Source organism: Crocodylus porosus, unplaced genomic scaffold (genome assembly GCF_001723895.1).
Source record: "Crocodylus porosus isolate Cpor-Errol unplaced genomic scaffold, CroPor_comp1, whole genome shotgun sequence".
NCBI lineage: Eukaryota > Metazoa > Chordata > Crocodylia > Crocodylidae > Crocodylus > Crocodylus porosus.
Window position 1 is genome coordinate 13,248,566 of NW_017728926.1, and position 22,019 is coordinate 13,270,584.

The following is a 22,019-nucleotide window of genomic DNA, read 5'->3' on the forward strand; positions in this document are numbered from 1 at the left end:
AATGCATAGGACTCAGCCCAGCATCTCGGAAATTAACCCCAAGGATCCTGGAGAGTTACTCATAGCGCTGTGTAGTTAGAAATGTAGTTTGGGCTAAGAAGTCCTGACACTTGCCCATGCAACAGCTGAATCTGCCCCGCAAAACGGCTCTTGAGCCACTACACAGCAGCACACAGATGCATTAATGGAGAAGGGGGTAAAGTTGAACACCCAATATTTTTTTAGTCCTGGTGCAGTCCACATCTGGAGTGAAAGCTCAGCCTGGCACAGTCCATGTCTGGAGTGAAAGCATCTTCCATTATCCACTTGAGCTCCCCCTACTTTATTCAAGTATAATCCACACGCTGGGGAGACCGAAGAAAGTCTCTATACCAGAAGCACCTGCACGAGTCAAGGCAGTCTGTGCGGCAGGGTACCACCTTGTGAATGCTGGGGGTATCCCAAGGGAGAGACACGGAGACAGGCTGCAAAGGTCTCCGAGTTAGATATGGGGTCTGACTGTTAACACAACAGCATCCCACTGAAACTGGAAGCTTCCTGACTGCCAAATGATACGACCATTACACTTCCCCTTCCCCGCCTGAGATTCTGGGAGGAGGCAACATTCAAAACCAGGACTCCAATTTTGCAGCTGGTGCCCATTTGCAAACCATCAGCCTTTTATCTTAAAGTTACAGTGACTCCGCTCTATCTTCACGCTCACATTCCCACCACCTCACTACCCAGAAGGGCCCCAGATCCAGCAAGGACAGAGAGGCGATACAGAAAACCTGGCTTTGGTTTCTTTTTTTAAAACTTATAAAACGAGCTGTTGGCAAATCAAGCCTTTTCAGAATATTCCCCTCGGTCCGCAGCCTTGTGAAAGAACCATCACCACCTTGATGCAACCGCATAGTCTAAAATTTAACTGGAACGGAGGATGGCAGAGATTGCTGAAGAGCTCAAACATACCTTTGCTCTATTGCATCCAGTAGTTTGTTATCAGGAACCCGTATCACAGGGGGGAAAAAAACCCATCTATGAAAACAAAATGGACAGATGGACAACTCTTACGTCATGCTGGGGACTGCTGAAGTTTTACAGAAGAATGGGTTTACAAAAACAGATCCTCCAAGACAGGTGGTTTTACCAACCTTAATGCCTGATTAAAATGTCCTTTTAGGGTTGTGCCATGTTCCCCTTTATGAGAAATAAAAACACTAAATACAGTTAGGAAAAAACTCAGATTGGGGCAGCAGCCCTTGGTTTCAACGTGCCAGCTCGGGTGGTGGAACTAAGAGTTTGATCCCGTGGTCACAGCCCTCTAAAGCTTCGTGATAACCTCGGCCATGTCCAGACGGCAGCATAGGTCCCGAGGAATAAGATCCTGATGCGCAGGTTTGGCTCTCGCTGTGTGGGGGCTCAGGGGCAAAATCTCATCCCTGTTCTCTGGTGCTGCACACATCTAAGGGACGGCAGCTGCGAGGCTGAAAGGGGACGATTGTTACACAGCCCCCCAGTGTTTTTTGTTGCAAAGCATGTTACAAAGAGGTTGTTCTCTTGGTGGCATCCTGCGCCGTTAAACACAGGGCGCTCTCTCTGCTGCCTGCGAGGCAGCTGCTCTAGTCTTTCCTTCCTGGGGCAGAAAGTTACCAAATGAGCCCCACTTTATCCTCCCTCTCATGCAGACTTGCTGCGTGTTCCCTTCCCACCATGGGATCTCAAATAACACCACCTCTCATAGGTTGTGAGCATGTGCACTTTCCTCATTGCACACATGAGCAATGGCCAGATTAGACTGGGGGCTCTGGTCCTACACGCTGTGGAGGAGGGGAGTGCTGACCCCTGCCTCCCTGCTTCCTCCACTCTGAAGGGGGGCACAGAAAACACTTCTGACTTTGATGTCTGGAGCCCTCTTGACTTCAAGGATGTAACTGCACTGGACGGCTCCTTGCGGTGCAGCCCCAGGAAAAAGAAAAATCAGCAAAACTTTGTAGGATGGAGCTGACAGACCTGGGAGGATGGCATTTAAGAGCGTGCAACATTGCAAATGGGTGACAAGGCCGGGCTCAAATGAACAGCTACCAAAAGGGAGCTGACCACGGGCCATAACGCCTGAATCAGGCATATGAAGGACCAGGCTGCTGTCTGCTTGCATAGTCTGCAGTGGCGGAGTCTTACTATTTGAAGTGAACCTTCAGCCTATGTGTGATAAAGGATGGGGAAAGGCACAATGTATTTAGGAAGATGCTTATTATAACTTATGGACCCTCCTGGTGTACTGCATAAATGGCCTGGAGTTCATGCACCCGCTACGTCCTGCACCGTGCAGATCTCTTTCTAACTCCTCACAGTCAGATTGGCTTCAAGCAGGCAGTTTTTATCTCTCTTCCAAAGTTGTGCGCTCCCTTCCCCTTCCCCACATTAAGGCTTAACACTGGAAATATTGGTGTAAATACCCCTCCCTCCTCTGAATCCTGTTAAGCTCTTGACCCCAAGGACAGAGAAAGAGATGAGCAACACTGGGCAGATTTGCCTCCCCACAACTATATACAAAAGGGCAAACAAGAGAAAATGTATGCCAAAGATCTAGTGGAGACTCAGCTGTCAGCATCTCACAAGCAACTTTAACTGTTAAGCATCTGTACAGTGACTATTTACGTGTCAGCTTCAGTTTGTGCACAATACACGCTGCTTTAGTGCGAAGAGCACAGAGAACGGAGGAGGGAGGGAGGGAGGGGAAAATAGGCTAGAGTATTCTCCACCCCACCAGAGCAGCCGCTCCAGGAAGACATAAAGTATGTTTTTGCATACTTCAAATGCTTCACTTATGAAAACTGGCAAGAACTCATTCTGTAAATTATTTAGCAATAAAATCACTAACTAGGAACACTTGAGCTCCAGGCTGGGGATTTCATTTCAGCCCAAAAGCTCGCCCCGAATTCCTAGCAGAGCTACAATACACGTCCGTCCGAAGGCTGATGTGACGGCTCGTTCTCCCCGGCCGACGTAACCTTGCAGGTTCTCAAGGGGCCGGGAGAATTTAGCTCCCGACCTCCAGCATTTGGGATCTTTCAGGGGAACACAAGCAACAGTCATTCTCATCCAAGTGTGCTGCAATCAAAGCCATCGTCTGGAAGTTGATCCTGGGGCGTGGGCCGAGGGGAAAAACAGCTTGCTGCTGGTGAATTTTCCCACACTACAATTACTGAAGAATTTCCAGCAAGGGGAGACCACTTATACCGAGAAGAACAAACTCAAGACGGCAGACATTTTGAAAGTGTACAAATATATATATTTAAAGGCTTGCCAAGTCTTTTAGGGTCAAACTTAGTTCAGGTTGTACATTTTTTAAGGTCCCGAGTAAATTTAGGGCTGGATTCAAAGCACCAAACAAGTCAACGAGAATGCTCCTGCTGACTTCACAGGACACCGAATCAAGCCCGTTGGGCCTAATCATAGGGGTGAGACTCCTAAATACTGGTGAGGATCTTGGACTTAGTCCCCATGAGCATACAGCTAGTCAGCACACAAGCTTGCAGCTATTTAAATAACTAAACTTGTTTCCTAAAAAGGCAGTTTGTTATCAAAATAATCTGAATCAGTATTAGCCACTTTTAGTCTGAAGTAAGTGCGTCTGTACAGTGACTTTTTAAGATTTCATTTTAAGTTGGTGTGTAGACCGCCCATAACACTACACCTCTGCTTAGAGCCAGCATACTATAGCACAGGGACGGGCAAAATGCGGCCCGGAGGCCAGATGTGGCCCGCCAGGCCATTTTATCCAGCCCACGGGGCCCCTAAAAAATTTAGAAAATTAATATTAATCTGCCCTGGGCTGACTGTCATGTGGCCCTCGATGGCTTGCCAAAACTCAGTAAGCAGCCCTCCGCCCAAAATAATTGCCCGCCCCTGCTATAGCAGCTGTATAGCATGGGGTATCTGGACAGACATCCTCCACGCTGACCTTAAATCATTGTTACCCCAATCCTACAGTCTGTTCTCTTACTGGCTTGCCGTCAGCAATACGAATCCTACACTCAACTTTTCTATCTCCAACAATGGAAACTCAGTGGGAAAGATACCCTTAATACACAAAACTTTTTTTCCTTTGAAACATTTTTTTTTTAAATTTTTGCAATAGCTAGTAATTATGAGCTGCACTGTGCAAAACCAGTTGTCAGCTCTTCCACGGGAAATGATTGATTTGAGCACATCACACAAATGCAGAGAAAATGGTTTTCATTACAACAGGACCTACTTTCCAAGCCCACATGGTATTTCCGTTGTACCGCAGGGAAATATTCCTCCAAACTATGGGATTTCTGCAGCAAAGATGATATGGTTTTTCAGCTGGGGAAAATACCAACATAACTTTCATTCTAAGCTAAAATTAGAGGTGGCCTCTGCCACAGCAATGCATCCTTAGAAAACGAGGACAAACTAGAAACCTTTTCCTGGGTGTAAAGCATAAGCATCATTGACAAAGTCGGCCTGGGGAAGACTCTGGCAAAGAAAAGACCTGCAGGTCCTGTAGAAAGAGTCCTTGCAAAGGGACTCCGCTTGGAAGCATCACATGTGAGGGTTTGATTTTGGATTTTCCTGTTGTTTATAAATAAGGGCTTGGCCTTATATCCCTGTGGTCCGACTTTCCACTCCACTCCATCAGGTCTATACAAGTGAAATACCATTGAAAGCAGCCAGAGACACGTGCCAAAACCAGCGAAGCAGAAATGAACCCCGAATCTGCAGGCAGTCTGGTCTGTCCCATTTGCAAGCATGCCATTTTGGACCCACAAATGGATTCTGAACAAGCTCAAAATCCTGGGAGATTTGACTTGGGGACTTTTATTGCAGGCTTGTCTCAAATACTTTAAAGACAGGGACCTACTGGTGAAATTCCCGTAGCAGGTTAAACAGACTATTGCACATTTGATCAATACTTAAATTTCTTGAATGTTACTGACTTGGAAACAACTCAGCAACTTTTCCTGCCGTGTAGGGTTATTACAATTGCCTTGAGGGCTGTCTCCTTCTGGGATGAATGAACTGTCCATTCGAATCTGGGAGTCTTCATAGCTGACTTTGCAACAGCGGTAATGGATGCCTTTGGCTGGCGCTAAATCTCTGCAGCCCCCAGAAACCTTAAATGCTTTCATCACCGGCACAGCAGAGCATGCAATACATGGGAAAATAAACAACCAAAAGTATTTGTATTTTGACACTTAAAGGTATGTATGCGTAAAAGAGACACAACATAGTGCCAGGCTGGGGAAAGGCTTACATGTGTGACTTGAGCGGGTTTTAAGCATGTGCTTAAAGTCAAACCCAAGTTTAAAGCATCATTCCTGACTTGGGGCCTATATGTGGGCGCACACAAATGCCTCGTCTTTTTTTTACATCCCAGACAATGCTAAGTTACACTACTCGTTAGCTGTCTGTTCCAAAACCCGAAGTAATGATTCCCATTGACTTCAATGGACACTGGCTCAAGCTTCAAATGGCTCCTTCTAATGCCCAATTTCTCCCCGTGTGCTGCATGCAGCGAGCTTCACTGCATGCGTGTAAATTCCCAACACACGGATTTTACCTGAAACGGTCTAAGGAAATCTCCCAGGAAGTTCCCTCTAACTTCGGTAACACAGCACTTAGTGACTCTGCTCTCACCTATTCCCATCTTGCACCGATACGATTTTCTCGACACGGATGATGTATGTTATTCACTATCTCCTTTGGGGCCAGTGAGTTGAGATGAAGCCCCAAACTCTTTATGTAAATTATTCAAATTACAATGCAAAAAAAACCAAACAACAGGGTACTTTTGGGGAAGAAACAAAAGCATAAGCACAAAGTGGTCCCCAATTCTACAGTTAGGGTCTAGACCTTTGCATCTATTCATAGCCCTTCGGATTGCAATGAAATCCTCTGGATGAAATGCCTAGACCCAGAAATGCAGGACTAGAAATACATACGATATGGGTACTGAGTTCTACAAAGTCTTCTAGAAAAAAGCAGTACTGCAAATGACACTAGTTTGGAGAAATCCCTGTTTACTCTAACAAGGTGCTCTCCTAGTACGGGTAATTTAATGTTGCAAAGTGTTAGGTATTGCTTGGGAGCTGCATATAACCTACGATCACTTAGCGAAACAGAGATCATTAACACAGATTGCAGTGTTCCACCACAAGAAAGAGGAAAATGTGCACGGGGGAAGACCGAGGGTATGTATAAAAGACTATGAAAACAAGGAGGTTCTCAAAGAAAGGAATATGCTCCTTTTCTTATGATGCTATGTTGAGTATTAATGAGAACAAAAACAAAACCTCTGTTCCTTTTCAGAGGCACATTCTCTCATGTGGCACGAGCAAAAATACATCAAGCTGCGATCACATTCATTGTGCGGAGAAGATGCCTGCAGCAGTTATGAAACTGAGAATGGGAACAGCCCCGTCGACCTCTGCAAGATCTCAACTTCCATTGCCGCAGAGGAAATCGCTAAATGGGTTTCAAAATTAACGTAAACTCCAGTGGCACCTCTTGTAAAGTCTAGTCTCGGAGAAATACCGTTTGTTTTTTTTGCAGATAATGCCCATGAATATAACAAACACCCTGTTTTTGAAAAGACAGCATGAAGGCAAAAAGATCTTACTTTGGGTAAATAACTGAGGAGCAAGGAGCTGAGCTTGCCGTCAGCTCAGCACACAGGGTAGGGCACAGGGAGCTCTGGCCTCATCTGCCACGCTGGGGCTGGGGCTGGGGCTGCGGCTGCGGCTCCAGATCTTGTGGCTGGGACTCCCCATGGGGCCGGAAATTGGGTGGCCAGGGAGGAGTGGCAGCCACTGCCGTGCCAATGTCAAGTTTCTGGACCTATGAGGATCCATATTTCTTTATATATAATGCACACCCCAATTTACACCAGCTGGTTTGGGAAGAAAGGGTGCACATTATATGCAGGCAAATACGCTCATTTAAAAAAGCTTTTAGAGTATAACACAACACTTGCAACATGGTGGGGAGGGGGAAAAGCCCCTACATTCTCTTAGGATCAAGTAAGTTAATCAATTCTTTCAATATAACAAAAAATAACACAGTGCTTCCTTCAGTCCAAAGGATCTTCTGGGACTTTTCTCCTCAATGGACAGACACAGGCATAAAACCTTGACCCATCACCTCTTCAATGTGAGTTTTTAAGGGCTCCAGAGAACATAGTTTTGACTTCATGGGAACATGGGAGTTAAAGAAGCTGTGCTGCTTTTGAAAACCCAGATGCAGGGTCATGGCTAATGGTAATCTGAAAAGCACCAGTGGCTCCCGCACTCTAGAGGAAGGTGTGCTAGCACACCCGTCTGATCTAACACGGCTTGGATCAAAGGCTGCCTGCCGGAGCGTGCTCCCTACTATACCCGCACGAGTCCGGGAGGTGGAAAGGTTCACTCCAGGATGAGAGCTCTGCTCCTCTGAACCCAAGACGACAGGCAGCTGTGAGTTTCTGAGCTTAGCATGCCCTAGAGGTAGTCTCCAGGTCTTCCACTACAAAGAGCAGGAATCATGATACAAAAAAAAGAGAACAAAATAAGAACAAACGCTCGCCTCGGACACCTAAAACTCTAGTATTGTGCCTTGGAAAAAAAATACCCTACAGGAAATAAGCACTGTATTTAGAGACAAGGGTGTACCATACCCTACTATGCAGATGACAAAGTCCGTAGTTGGCTTAAAGCACTCCTATTCCCCACAACTTAAACCAAAGTGGTGCAAAGGACCCAACCCGGCCTTTCCTTAATTGCCAGTGTCAAAGAAACCTCCATGCCAGACCTGGGCATTCCCTTCTTGCAGACAGGTGCGTCTCTCTCAGCATTATTCCTCAAAAGAGGTCTGCCTTCAGATAGCGCATCCACATCCCCACCTCTGCCTTGCACTGAGAAGGCCAAGAGTCCGGCGTACAGGTTTGATGGCCCGCCGTAACATCCTTCAAGACGGATGCCGCAGACCGACACATCTTGCCGTCTCCTTCTCCCAACACATAGGCAGATGGACGCCAGGAAGGGGCCATAAGAGGCAAGCCCCAGGGCCTCCACAGAGAAAAGCTCCTGAGATGGATGAGAAACCCTGGGAAACTCTTAGAGAGATGCGGGGTGGAGAACTGCAGCAGGAAAAGCACTCCATTACACGGGATAAAGAGCTCCTGCTGTCATGCAAACGCCCCTGGGGGGAAAATATAAAGGACAGGAAAATGACAGTGATCTGTACTGCATAATTAAAATGGTTTCTACAGATGGAGCTTTACAGGAGACATCGGCTTCTTATTAGCATGTTGCACTGCAATTAGTCAAGAACAAGCCAAAAACGTTTCAGAGTCCGGATCAAAGCAGCACTCAGATCTGGTGGCTAGATTTCTGCAGCTGCACCAATGCCACAATATCTGATGTACGTAAGCCCTCAGTCTGGGACGGGTCAGCTCCCCCTCCTTCCCCACGCCCCTTTTTTATGTCAGTAAAACCTATGTTGCTCATCTCCAATGCTGCTTTCCTTGCTAAACATTTGACTCACCGCATTTCACTCAGTCCTGTGGAATTAAATGAGCCTTTAATAAATCGTAGCCAGGTCGGGATTCATTGATCAAAATTGTACGTACTCTTAACTGGTTTCAGTTGTTTTTCCCAAAGCATTTTTTCTCGTTCACATCCAAGAAGGACCATATGTTTGTAATTGGTTCCCAACAAGTTTCCATCTCATTTGGCCTGAAATCGCAGGCTCGCAGGGTCGTAAAGGAACAAGACTATATTTGCATGAAGGACAGTAAAAGAATAACTAGCTGGCAAAGGGGATTATTTTTTTCTTTTTCTCTTTAACAGGTAAAAAGCGCTCCCAAACTCAATCCAAGAATGATGGAAAGCGATTTGACTTGCAGAAACACTGAACACCCAACAACTCCCAGCGACAACCCAGATCCCTAGGGCTTTGGGGAAATGAGGCTAATTATTTAGGAATTTAAATTTCACCTTTGTTTTCTGAAAGTCTGTACCAACAATCAGAGCGTGCCTGTTTTGGCAGATGGATAATGACACTTTTGAATCCCCTGATGCACTTTTCAAGCTCATATGATCCTTGAGGTAGTTTCCAGGGCAGTGGAAAGGACTCGTCATCATGATGCATAATACCATGAGGTCAGAAATACAACAGGGTGCAGCAAGACTTGGACGTGGGACGTCACATCCAGGGTTGTCTTAAAGTGGATCAGGACGTACAATGAGTTTGCTCCAAAAGAAGCAAAGCCTTCTCACTGTGCATAGCCTGCATGTCCGTCTGAGACAGTTTCCCTCTCATTTCTGCTCAGAGAATCACACCATTTTCCTCGCCTCTGTTCTGTAACCACTGAATCATCTTAAAAATAGTGAGCGACTGTTACTTTTCAGACCTGTAGCAATGCTTTCAGTAATGCTAATCATTTCCAACCAACCCTCCAAAAGAGAGGCAAGTGCAAACTTTAGACAAATCAATGTAAAAAAAAAAGCTGCCACATGCAACTCAGGCTGCAGCTGATTGCAGAACTCAAGAGCGCCCTAGTTCACACGGCTAATTCACCTGCGTGAATAACACTCCTTTCCACACTTCCACATCTGATAAGCCACTGGAGAAAAATTCCAAGGAGAGCAGAAGGTTTAAAAACTATGCATTTGTTACTTGCTATCACACTTTCTCTTCTATGGGCTTGAAAACTGAGCGTAGTCGTTATTCTAAAGGAAAATGCCCACATGACAGGTATGAGGGTTATGGCAGCATAGCTATAGGGGGAATAATTATTCCATTAGAGCTACATGTCAATCAATTCCTTCATGCAGACTAGCTCTTACCTTCATGCCAATGTGTACATAAAAACTCTTGACAATGTCAAAAATGGCTACTTAGGACATGAAAAACATTTCTAGACCAGGTGATGATGAAAGCTATAATTCACCTTTAAAAAATTAAGCACTCTTTAAATATTGGTTTATGCTACGCATCTTACACGGTGTTTTCTAGATATCGAATTCTTTACGTGCCGATTGGTGGTTAACAGGTTTATCTACGTAAATAAACGGATTTTTTAAACGTTGAAGATGAAGAGCGTTTAGAGCAGCAGCCCAAAACCCTGAGCCTCAATTCTTTTGGGCTATTTTTATGAAGCCACAAGAAATTTTGAATGGAAAAACACCCCAAATTAACCTTATTACCTACTCACCCTTTGTGGATTATGAATCTGATCCAGAGTCCATTGAAGTCAGTGGAAGTGTTTTTACTGAATTCAGCTGGTCTTGGAACAGCCTCGATTAAGCAAACTCACTTGCTGTGGCTGCTGCACACGCTTTCCTTATTTTAAACCGTATCAAAACACACCTGCAAGAGATTTTCCTTTTACTTGACCCGTCTTTGTCAAACTAGCATCCTTGAATGAAAATTGCCCTGCAGTGTGGACCATGCATCAGTCAGCTGAGTCTGGCTCACCCAAGCCAGTTTCCCTGTGCTGCTAAAAACTCCCTCCGATCGCTCCCTGCCAAACCAGAGAGAAGAAAAGAATATCTGCACCAAGACACTTCAGCTCAGCACTGCCTAGCTTCAAAACTGGAAAAAAAAATGGATGTGCTGCATGCACAGGTACAAGCGATTGATGGTTCATTGGGCTAAATGCTTCAAGCTTTGTGCTGGCAGGGCTCTGGCAGACTCCGATGCCTGTATAAGACTATCAAAAGTAGCTGCAGCACTTTACCATATCGACATGACCAAAGAGCATTCCCTGCCTTGGGGATTCAGGTTCGAATCTCGATTTTCGTCTCACTCCTACGAAGCTTTCGATAAGGTCTGTGGGCTTCGTGCCACAGCTGGGGGAAGTGCGAGCCAGGTAACTAGGCTACCCAAGGCATCTTTCAAAGAGTGCGGATGTTCCTCGGAAATGCCGGCGCGTGCATCTTCTGTTAGGCTGAAAAGCAATCACGGGTTTCCAGTACCTAAAAGAATCGACCCTGAAGCTAGCAGTATAAAAACAAGGGTCTGCATTTATTAGTCCCTCTGCTTGATGAAAGACCATAGGATGTGACCAGGGGCTTTTACAATTTCAATTCAAGCTGTCACCCAAATATTCAATAAGATCCTGCCACACAGACAGGGGCTTAAATTGATTCACAGGTAAATCACTGACGCATCCATTAAAGCTGCATCTGGGCTAAGCACGTTGTGCCTGACCTTTTGGTCACAGAACGGCTACTCATCACATCAAGTCTGCTCAAAGCATGTCCTGGGAGGGAGGTACCAAGGAGGTGGCATAGTTTGTCCCTTCCACTTATGCTATGCTGCCCGAATAGCTGGGGGCACCCATTAAATCCTTTGCTTACTCTGTGCTCTTGCTTCATCAGGCGCTTAACTTTAAGTTGATGGGTCTTAAGTGCATGGAAAAGCCCTTGCATTTACCTGGGGCTGCCGCTATGGTCATTCAGCACATGAACATCAAGAGGTTTAATCCCTAGATCACATGCAAGCGACATGTTCATCCCAGCTTCTCAACACATCTCCTGTTTGCCTAACGTACTTAAATTTGCAGAGATAATATGATACGAGCCATGCAGTCTCAAGGGCAACATGATAGGAGCCAGTGCAGGTAGACTCTCATCTCTTTGCAAGCATTAGCTTGAAGAAGCCATTCGTTCCTCCACTCCCCCTCTCCAAGCCTATCCCCTTGGGACAGCTCCAAAAAAAGAATTATGAAGAGGAAAACCATGGGTTGAGAACCAAGGGATACTGTCACAGCACCAGCATTTTTTTAAAAGCAATCCTTATTATTCAGGCTCATGATTTTAGAATTCAGGTTTCAAATCCACGTGGTACTTATTGGCTACATTAGCTTAAAATGACCAGAGGCTTAAGCACACCTTGTTGAATCAGGCTCCAAACGAATCCTGGACTCAAGATGAATTCCTCCATTTCTGCTTGGTATTTACTCTTTGGGCTGATTGAACAAGTCTGGGCAGTTGCATTCCCTCGTTTCCTGGATACTACTAATACCCAGCTCTTACGCAGCACTTTTCATCAGCATATTTCAAAGCCTTTACAAAGGAGAAAAAGGGGACTATCCCCATTTTAGAGATGAAGAAACTGAGGCACAGAGGGGTGTGACTTGGCATCACCCAGTAGCAGAGCCAGGAACTGAAGACCCTAAAGCCTAGTCCACAGGGTTTTACACAGTAGGCACGATAGCTCTGCATTGCTATACTGGTACATTGGAGCTGCAGTTGGGTTTCTGTAGAAGTGATGGCCCCTACTTTTTTCTTTTGAGATTGCATTAGTGGTCGTGATTTTCATAATGGACTCTCATCACAACAAAGAGATGAGCTTGACAGAGAAGGTGTAATATTCCTTATTGCATCCAGTAATTTGCTAGTGCGTGGAACATGGTGTTTATTTGAGGTTAGGAAAATACAGCCAAGTTACTCATCAATGCAATGTTTACTGCCCAAGTGCACACTCCAAAGATGCTGATTAAGACATTTCCTCCCTTCGAGTTGGAGCTGTTTGTTTAAGTGTTCTTCAGTGGCTGAAAAATCATGTACACAGTTCATGGCTCAGATCAACACAATACAAGCAGAGGCGGTGAAGCAGACAATACCCGCGGAAAAAAAAGCTTGTGAAGTGTCACATAAAAAAAGAAGCAGCGACAGGTCAGTTTACAGCGTTACTGTTTTGTCATGACCACATTACACAGAGCCATGGACATGGTTTGTAGGTCTTGCCTGCAGTTTTACTGCGTGCATATCACACATTAAAATTCAACAACTGGTCTTTTAAGATGGTCTCCCCATTTTGTTTTAGTCCAATTTGGCTTTTGCCCACTTACGAAGGAGTGGAAACCCGGCCTTGTGGCTAAACTGTAAGAACGGTGGTGATCCAGGTTATATTTGCAATAATTCCCTCTATGACTGTATATAAAGGATGTATTAGCTTGTTGAAGCCTCAGTTTCTCTCTCTGTGGAATGGGAGTAGAGACAGTGCATGACCTGACAGAATAAATGTGAGGCTTAATTAAGTGTTCACAAAGGAAGTGCGCCTCCTCTGAAGTTCAGAGGCATTTCTACTCTCAATGCAAACCCATAAATCTGCTTAGATTGGTTTGAACTAGGCCTCGGTGTGATACTATAAGGAAACTTAAAACCAGGCAGTTTTCATGTGGTTTCAAGTTACTGCACAGATACGGTATATTTGATGGCTTTCCTGACCACATCTGTAGTATAAATAAGACAAAGACAAATAGAGACATAAGCTTCCCGGGGTAGATAGACATTCCAATAAAGTCCAAAAAGAAAAGCCAAGTTAATGGGACAATGATTAGTCTGCTGGGAGCAAAGGTTATGGCTCTTGCTGATGAAGTTCAACAAAAGAGTCCAGAGGAGAACCCAGTGGCATTTATGCAATTCCCTGAGAAAGAAATAGAGATAGTTTAACGAAAAAACAAAGACACCTTTGCTGGCAACACAGCAAGAAGAAGCATAACTGTGATTTCCAAGAGTGCCTGTTTCCAGAGGTGGGAATAGGGGGTTTATGTATCACCAGGCATCAACATTTTTCAGCTGTCTGGAAAAAGGGCAGAGCAAAAGAAGTATGTTGCAGAGAGGCTGATCCTTGTCACGCGGGAGAAAGGAGAATACCCGCTAACATGGGAGAAGTATATGGGCAGCAAATTGGCAAGGAGGATAAAAGTGACCCTTGGTGATGGGAGCATGAGTTAAATCGATGCCAAGGTGACCATTGGGCTGCAGCCCAGAGGGTCTTGCTGGGAACTGGGAATCCCACCGTACCAGACGCTCTTCAAACCCATCCGCCGTACTTGTGTGTCCCCAACGCTGCCGTGCACGAGCGCCTCCCCGTCTCTGCAATGCAACTCATGTTCAAACTGAGCGCCTTGCCTGCACCAAGCATCTCTGGCAAGGTGGGGAGCTGAACCTGCCCTCTCAAGCTAGGGCTTTAAGCACTGGACCACTCTTCCTTTCTACAAACACAGGGAAAAGGCTGCCCCTTCCTCCACCTTCCCTAATCAACATCACACACAGAGTGGGAGGATTAAAGCAAGAGGGCTTTGAGAAGTTTATCATCACTCTCACACTGGAGAATGCAGTGCTCCAGGGGCAGCTTTTCAAGATGAATAAGCGTATTTGTTACTGTGCTGGATCCAGAAAGGGAGAAGGGATTTCGCAAGAGGAGGATACAAATGCCTTATGGATGGGGATAAACTACATGAATCAACAGAAAAGGTGAAAACGGCAGCAAGGGAATGCTAAAAAGACAGGGAATGATTCTAGCTAAGCCCAAGAAATATCTTGGATGGAAATTAAAGGCAACCTTGCCTATCGTGCAGGATGCCACAGTCAGTTCAGGTAAGGAGCTCCAATACATGCTTCAGTCGATGAAAAGAGAGAAGCCTGGAAGGAGGCACGAATTCTGGCTATGGAGAATTCCAGTTCCCGAGATGTGAATTTGGCTGAAGACGCAACGTTTTCAATGTCTTGTGCTGCTTGGTGCCTGGCAGAACAGAGCGAGGCCATTCGAGCCTTATGGCACTTCTGAAAAACAACCAAATGTATACGCAGGAGTGCATCGAGCATCCCCTGACCACAGCGGATGACTGCTCCACCAAAGGTCATGCAATTCAAGCAGCGGTCTTGGTCCCATCACTCTGGTTCTACCACGGATACAAAATCATGTCATTTTTGTCTTCTATATTGCATTCAGCCCTGCTTCCACTTCAGGCTTGACACTATTGCAAACAGCCAATATCTCAACAGCCAATATCCTTTATGAGGATAAAGTGATACATTCCCTTCCCAACTGAAAGCTGAAATTTTAATATAATATTTGCCACTAGTCAGTGGCTAGACAGCTTTAGCTTCCAGCTTCTCATGACTTATCACAGTGCAGCACATAAAAAGAAGCGTCTTTGTAGTCAAAGTCAGTATCCTGGATTCATTTGGATAAATTAATTTTTTATTTTTAAAAAGCGCACTACATTTGGGATCAGCTTTGCCCTAAAAGGGTCTTAAAAAAAATGGATGGGAATGAAATATCTCGCACACAACGCTGAAATGCAAGGGAGGAGTTTCCAGGGGAAAATCTCTGAAGGAAACGGGGCAAAAGGCTTGTTAGGCAGCCAAACTGAGCTGAGAAAAAACCCGGAAGGATCAGATCACTCAAACAACCTTGGCATTTACAATCCACTTGATGAGGAAGTTTCGCTGGGCCAGAGGGCTCCAAAAAGTTAATTGACCTCAAGGAAGCAATGAATTGCCAGGATATTCCCCTTGGCTAACGACTGAGCTTTTCCCTAGCTTGTTTTCCATTCAGGATCACAAAGCCAGAACTAGATACATCGTCACCATGTCCAGCTTGCCTGTTTTTAAACCAAGACTGGCTGAAAGTCCAGAGGGAAGGAGACTGAGTGATACTAATAATAAGCCTTCTACGTTTGTAACTAATTCCAGAAAAAAGAGTGGGGATTCAGTCTACTCAATGGGATCAGGCATGACAAGAAAAAGTAACTCGAGTTCCTATCTTGGAAAGCGCTCTGCGGCCTCAATTGCCTTTGAGATCAGCATCGGATGGGATCAGGCAGGAGAAGGAGGAAGAGCCAACAGCTTAAAAATCTCTTGAAGAGCAGATGCTGAGCTCGCTACCAGAGCAACTAAGAAGCTGCAGAGGCCCACTAGATTTTTTGGAGGGGTTTGACCCCTGGATTTAAATTTGATCTAGTCCCTCTCATCCCAAGCAATGAGATGAATGACAAAGGTCTCTAGAGATGAAGGGCCAAACCTGCTCAAGTGTTTAGGTGTCTGGAGTACAGAGCGGCGGTAGTTACGATCTACTCAACAGGTGCCCGTTTAAGTGTTGTAACCACAACCAACAGAGGCATCTTACCACCTTTCTAGACACCTCTATGTACGGCGTGTCTCTCCAGTCTGGAGAACCAAACCCAAGCCACATTTCCTCTTACGAGTTCTTAAGAATATAAAACTCTTATATACTTCTGTTCAAAGCACTGCCTGGGCTTATTGCACGAGTCACAGATACATCACCACTTCATCTAACACGCGGTAGCAAGAACGTGCGCATCTCTATTCCTGGCCCTTACTCTTCGGGAGCTGGAGTGCTCTCATACATGCCATATTACCTAGACAGACAGAATTAGCGAGGATTTTATTTTAGTTCAAATGGTAAAAGTCTTCCTGGAAACTAATGTCTATGTTTTTTCCTCCACTATTGTCATGAAGTCCCAAGTGAACAAGTTGTCCAGCAGGGTGACGGACACGAAGTCACAGTTTGCCACAGACTTGTCACAATCCTTTGATTTAAGAAGGAAAAAAAAAATTGTTTTAAATTGCATCCTACAATTCTTCAGAAACTGTATTCAGAGAGCATGTGCATTTATCTATACTGATACACGTGTTGCTACAACACAGACTATTTGGACCACAGCTGCACCCCCAGATAACATAGTACAGTATGGCACTATCACAGGAGATAACAGCACTACTAGTCATGCTGACCGTATCTCAGTATGAGGAGGGGCACTATACAAACCCATGGCCTGCACCGCAAAGTCATTTATATCATGCTCACCTGACACCTTACCAACTCCCTACGTTCACTTTTTTTTTTTTAAACAATAACAATAAAACCAAGCATGTATATCCGCAGTTCAACCAATCAGATTCTGCTTGCAGCTCCCTGTTCCCCGTCCTCCGGGTCTAAGTGAAGGCGTGCAGGTTTCTCGTGCTGCGGGACAGAGTCCACTGCTGGAGGACTCGATTTTGAGAGGGTGCTCGGAGGAGCACAGGGGAGAAAAAGAAACCTGAAAGACCCTTATAGTGATCTTCCTTTGCAAAGAAAGGGTCAGATCAATGAAGGTATATTGAGTTACACTGGGTGAGGATTTACTTGAGCAGCGCTTTGCAGCAAAATTTCAATCCAATTCATCAGGCATCCAGGTTGTAGCTGTATTGGTCTAGAGGCAAAAAGAATCAGGACTCGTGGCAGAGGTGATCTCTTTTATTAGACCAACTAGTTTTTTGCAACCCCCCCCTTCCCCCCCCAGCAATTCTTTAATTGCTGGTCTGATTCGTCAGCACGTAAAAGAGGAAGTACTTGCCACAGGCAGCTGGAGAAAATTCCTCAGCTTCATCTCCCCATAGCCCCGGCCTGAACGCCTCCCGAACAGCCATCCCAGTCAAAAGGAGGGGTCAGCTTAGAAACTGGCAGCACATTCTCAAACCAGTTTATGAACTTAAACTTCTCTCCAGTTTCTGCTGCAATGCAAGATGGGCTAACTATATACAAAAGAGCCTACACCACTTGCACCATCCTACCACTGTAACATGCCTTTCTATATCTCTTGAAATGCCAAAGGAAAAATGCAGCCATTTCCCATTTCTTGTCAATCTTTCATCCTCCTGGATGGAAAAAAAAAAATTACAAAGGAAGCCAGCTCTTTCTAACCCACTTACCAAACAACTCGGCAGTATGTGAGCCTGGGCTTACAAGTGGTCTTAAACACTTCAGAAAAAAACAAACCCTAAAACCTTGCACAGATAAATGAACCCGCAATCAGACTCATCAAAATCAAAGCATCAAAGCCAGTCGAGATTAGCCCAGGCAAAGAGTGCACGTCTGCCACTCCCACTCTCTTAAAGGCAAGCACTCCTCAGAGCAGATACTAAAACTCTCCTTGCCGCGCTGCAATCCTGAACCTAGCGACTGAGCGCTCACACCTACCTGAAATCTGGGGATTTATTTTTTTTTCTGGCCTGCAGCTCATGGGATCGCAGCACACCCGCCTCTCAAGATCTCTGTACTCAACAAAACACCTGGCATCAGGCCTTCCTCCTCATGCTACGAGAGAGTCCAGGGCAGTCCCGCAAACGGTTAAAACATCCCCGAGCAAATTAACAAGTCATTTGTGAGTTTTAAAAGCAAGAACTTTCCCACACGACTCCCTTGCAACATCTGCTCCGCACACATGCTTGCGCTTAACAGACCGGGTTTTTTTTTTCCCTTTTCCATACGCAGCTTTGCCCGGATAGGAGCACCAAGGATTGCAGGGGAAGAGGGAAGGGGAAAGGAGGGGAAGCGGGGAGGAAGGAGACTGGAAGACTGTTTCAATTAACGTAACGACCCGCGGGAAGCACTGCTGGACAATAGGCGAGGCCTGAAAGGAAGACTCGCTCGCTCAGCTCCTTGCACACAACTGCACGCAGTCACAAGCTCAGCCTTCGCTTAACCCGTGTCTAGCCCGGTGGCACGCACGTACCGGGCTTGCTCTCCTCTCTGTCCGACTTCATGGTGGGAGGGTTTTTGTCCCCAAATGGCTAGAGATCGCCGGCTGTCACTCTCCCTCGGCCTTGCTCCCTGCCTTCCCCCAGACTCCTCCCCGGCAGGGCAGGAAGTGCGATGGGCTCTACCTGTGCCGCCTGCAATCTGACCCCTTTGCAGGTTGCTGAGCGTGTTGTGCATGAGGTCATGGCACGGAGGTGTGGCCTCCCATCCCGGGACTCGCCCAGCCCCTTGCTTAAGGTGCCCAGAGCAGGGACTGGAGAACGAGGAGCGCTCGGCGGGCTCCACCTGGTGCAGTGCCCAACCCCTCCCCAGGGGAGGGTCCTGCCCTGCCTCCCCTAACACCTGACTTCCCAGCTCGTCCTCAGGCAGCTGGGGTGACCTTGGAGCAGAGGTGCTGCAGGGAGCAGGGGCAAGAGATTTTGTTTGAGATCAGCCTTGTTCCGCACAAAACCCCCCCCAGTTCAGTCCACGCTGGTTTGCAGCAGTGTCTGGTAAGAGCAACAGCCCCTTACAGGAGCCTCTCCCCGGGAACAATTTGCACGCCATGTATTTACCTGCTGCTCCCAACAGCCACTTGGGACTAACGTAGCACTGGGGACCTGACAAGCTGCTGCCAACAAGCGTTGATCCCATCATCAGAATATGCCACCTAGTCTGCTGCGCCTGTCCTGGAACCGGGGAGGTCGCTCGCAGGGCTAACACAGATTGATCAGTAACCTGGGAGGCTGCCTGGGTTAGCGGATGCTTCGACAGGCAACTTGGGCCTGTTTCAGCTCTGCGACTGAACTACCATTTGGCCTTGGGCAAGTCACCTCGCCACTCTGCACTTCTGTCTGCCTTATCTACTGCGCTCAAAGCTATTTGGGACATGTCTCTCCCCATGTGTCTGCATCATGCCTACCACAACAAGGCCCCTTGTCATTATGGTTAAATTTCCAACAGCACCTAAAGGACCAGGACTCAAGTCCAACTTTCAAAGTGGCCTCAGGTGCTTTGGCCCCTATTTCTTGTTGCTTTTCAGCACTGCTTAGGCTTCAGCCACTTTAGAAACAGGATGCAAGAGTCAAAACCACGTAGGTGCTTTTTTAAAACGTTAATGCTATTAGGATGCAAAAAGCAAACAACACAGCTTGTTTGCCTTACGCCCCCCCAACCCTAGCTATATGCTGGTTGCACCTAACACTAGCCTTCTCCCTATACTCTTACTACTTGTAATACAGATCCGCTGCTGGTAGCAAGGATGGGGAAACTAAGTCACCAGAAGGCATAATGCAGTTCTGCATCGGAGAGAAAAAGTGACTCAGAAGAGCGGCCATGTGATATGGAGCCTTGTGAGCTGTTGGTTGAATCCAGCACAGTCTGGAAGCAACTGAAAGCTGCTCCCGCCTGCTGCCTGTTGGACTGTGTGTGTGCAATACACTGCTTTTTCACAGAGCAGTTGTTACTGCGTAAACGTCCACTGCACAAACCACCCCTACCACTCACGGCGTGATCTCTGAACAGGCCATGGGGACTAAACTGCTGAGACGTGGTCTCTCCAAGGTCAAGGCTGGTACACTGGTGAAGCCACACGTGTGGGGGGAGGAGACGGCCCTGTGCTGCTAGCCCTGTTTCTATTCACTAGGGGCTTTAAATCGCTGGGGGTGACAACCTGCCCTTTTTCATCAGCTCTAAGTCACTAGCATGTTTCTCTAAAGCAGTATATGGCCCTGCTCCTACAGTCAGACTCAAATGGGCTACAAAAGGCATTTACCGAGCTGATAAGCAACGTAGGAGAACATATGCACACTGGGTAAACTCCCATTCACAACTCAATGGTTTGCACCCCCTTCTCCCCTCCCCCCCCCGGCTCTTCCATCCTCACTTAGGTTAATATGCCAAGTGAGGCATGTTATACTCCATATCTCGAGAGCAGACAGCATTTGCCTGGAAAGCTCTGAGGGTGGAGGACAGGACAGATCAGAGGGCAATAGATGTGTCAAGAGTGGGTTTAGGGGAATAGAGGGCAGAGAAAAGGTAAGGGGGGGTGGAATAAAAAGGATTACAGCGACAAAAACAGAGGAAAGGAAGGGGGAGATGCTTTTGTATGTTAAGGTGTCTGTAAAAGTAGGCCAAAGAAGCAGTATGTGAGCAGGAAGACAACAGTGGGAATAGGCATCACCTGAAAAATCAAGCAGATTTCTAGTGCTTCCCCCTACGCACACCCATTGATTTAATTATATCCCCTACTATTAGATGTTTTTATGCCTTGGGCTGTGTATTGCACATTTTACAGCTCTTGTCCTCAAAACCAGACCCTATTTGTAATTTATTTGCCCTGTCAGACAGGTGAACAACCAGGCAGATGCACTTTGGATGCACAGATTTATGTCTATCTTTTTAGTGCTCCTTGTAATGGCAAAGATGAAGCCATAAATATTGACTGATTGGATGGATGAGGCCCTTAGATGGGCAAACACAATCCAGATGGGCTCAGGTGACCCTGTTTTGCACTACTGTCCTGCTAGCCAGTCAAGGCTGGTCAGTAATTGGCTGCAAGAAGATCACACAGATCATCTGGAGCATAGCCCATAGGGCACAGGCTGCGTACAAAGTGATACACCTGTTTTATCGTCCCCACTCATGCACAAACACCTTTAGGCCTGGTGTTAGGAGCTGGCTGACAGGTGCGGCTTCTCGTGGGACATCTGAGCAGAGCTACTAGCAAGGGTGAAGTCACTCTCTCCTTAGGCAAAGTGAGTTCATAGACTTCAAAGACATTAGGCGCTGGAAGGGACCTTGTGAGATCATCGAGTCCAGCCCCCCTGCCATAGGCAGGAAGTCAGCTGGGATCAAGTGATCCCAGCAAGGAAAATATCCAGATGTTTTTTGAGAGTCCCAAAACCAGTGTCCTTAGCCAAATGTGAACCCCCAGGATCTCAGCCCTAGGAGCTGAAACACTATCCACTTGCACTCAAATGCACACAGACTTTTGTCCTTCTGCTTCCATTTCCAGTCACCAATCTCTACAAACCGTGGTGCATTTAGCTTCACCGCCTGTGCAGAAGCATTAGCTCCATTTTACAGGTGGGAAAACTGAAATGGAGAAAAGTGAGTTGACATGTCCGAGCTCAGGCACTGAGCAAAGGCACCCAGAGCACCTGGCTACTTCAACACGAGCCAGCCCCCCTCCATCAATACAATAAATACAGCACGATGAAACCATCACCAAATACCATAGAGCCAGCTGCACCTATCACCCAGTTGCCCCTTCGGGGAGGACCCTGCAGAGATGCCTCTCTACAGCCTCGTGTGCATCTATCCTGGAATCAGAGTTGGGAGCTTCAGAGCGCTCTTCCTTACACCTGAGCGACACAACGGCAGGACCCACCTCGACTCTTATTGCAGCCTCTCCTCACCCCAGCTAGCAGGGTGCTATCTGCCTCTGATCCGCTTCCTTCTCCCCCAGGTCCACCCAGATGCTTTGAAAGGAGGGCTGACTGGCTGGATAATGTTTATGCACAGCAGGCTTCAGCCTCTCTCCCAGCCTGCAAAGTACAGTCAGCAGGAGTCCAGCATCTAGCAAACTAAATCAAGATAATTTGGGGTGGTTACTGCACAATCTGCTGCCATCACACCGCACAAGAGCAAGGGGAGTATAACACTGCACGGCCTTCCTGGAAACAGCTTGTGGGTGGCTGGGAGGTGTTTCT

General features: G+C 46.6%; 1 protein-coding gene across 3 annotated transcripts in view; it reads right to left on the reverse strand.

Annotated features, from left to right (window-relative positions):
- The window catches only part of KAZN (kazrin, periplakin interacting protein), a 130,448-nt gene extending 111,946 nt beyond the window's left edge, over positions 1-18,502 (reverse strand). Inside the window, exon 1 of one of the 3 annotated variants that reach the window (XM_019541537.1) lies at positions 18,302-18,502. In XM_019541537.1, coding sequence (XP_019397082.1) covers positions 18,302-18,332 — 31 coding nt within the window. In that variant the 5' untranslated portion in view covers positions 18,333-18,502. Of the gene's footprint in view, positions 1-17,766; positions 17,791-18,301 lie in introns of those variants that run through there. The other 2 variants (XM_019541538.1, XM_019541539.1) reach the window with 2 other exon arrangements.
- Positions 18,503-22,019: the final 3,517 nt, after the last annotated feature.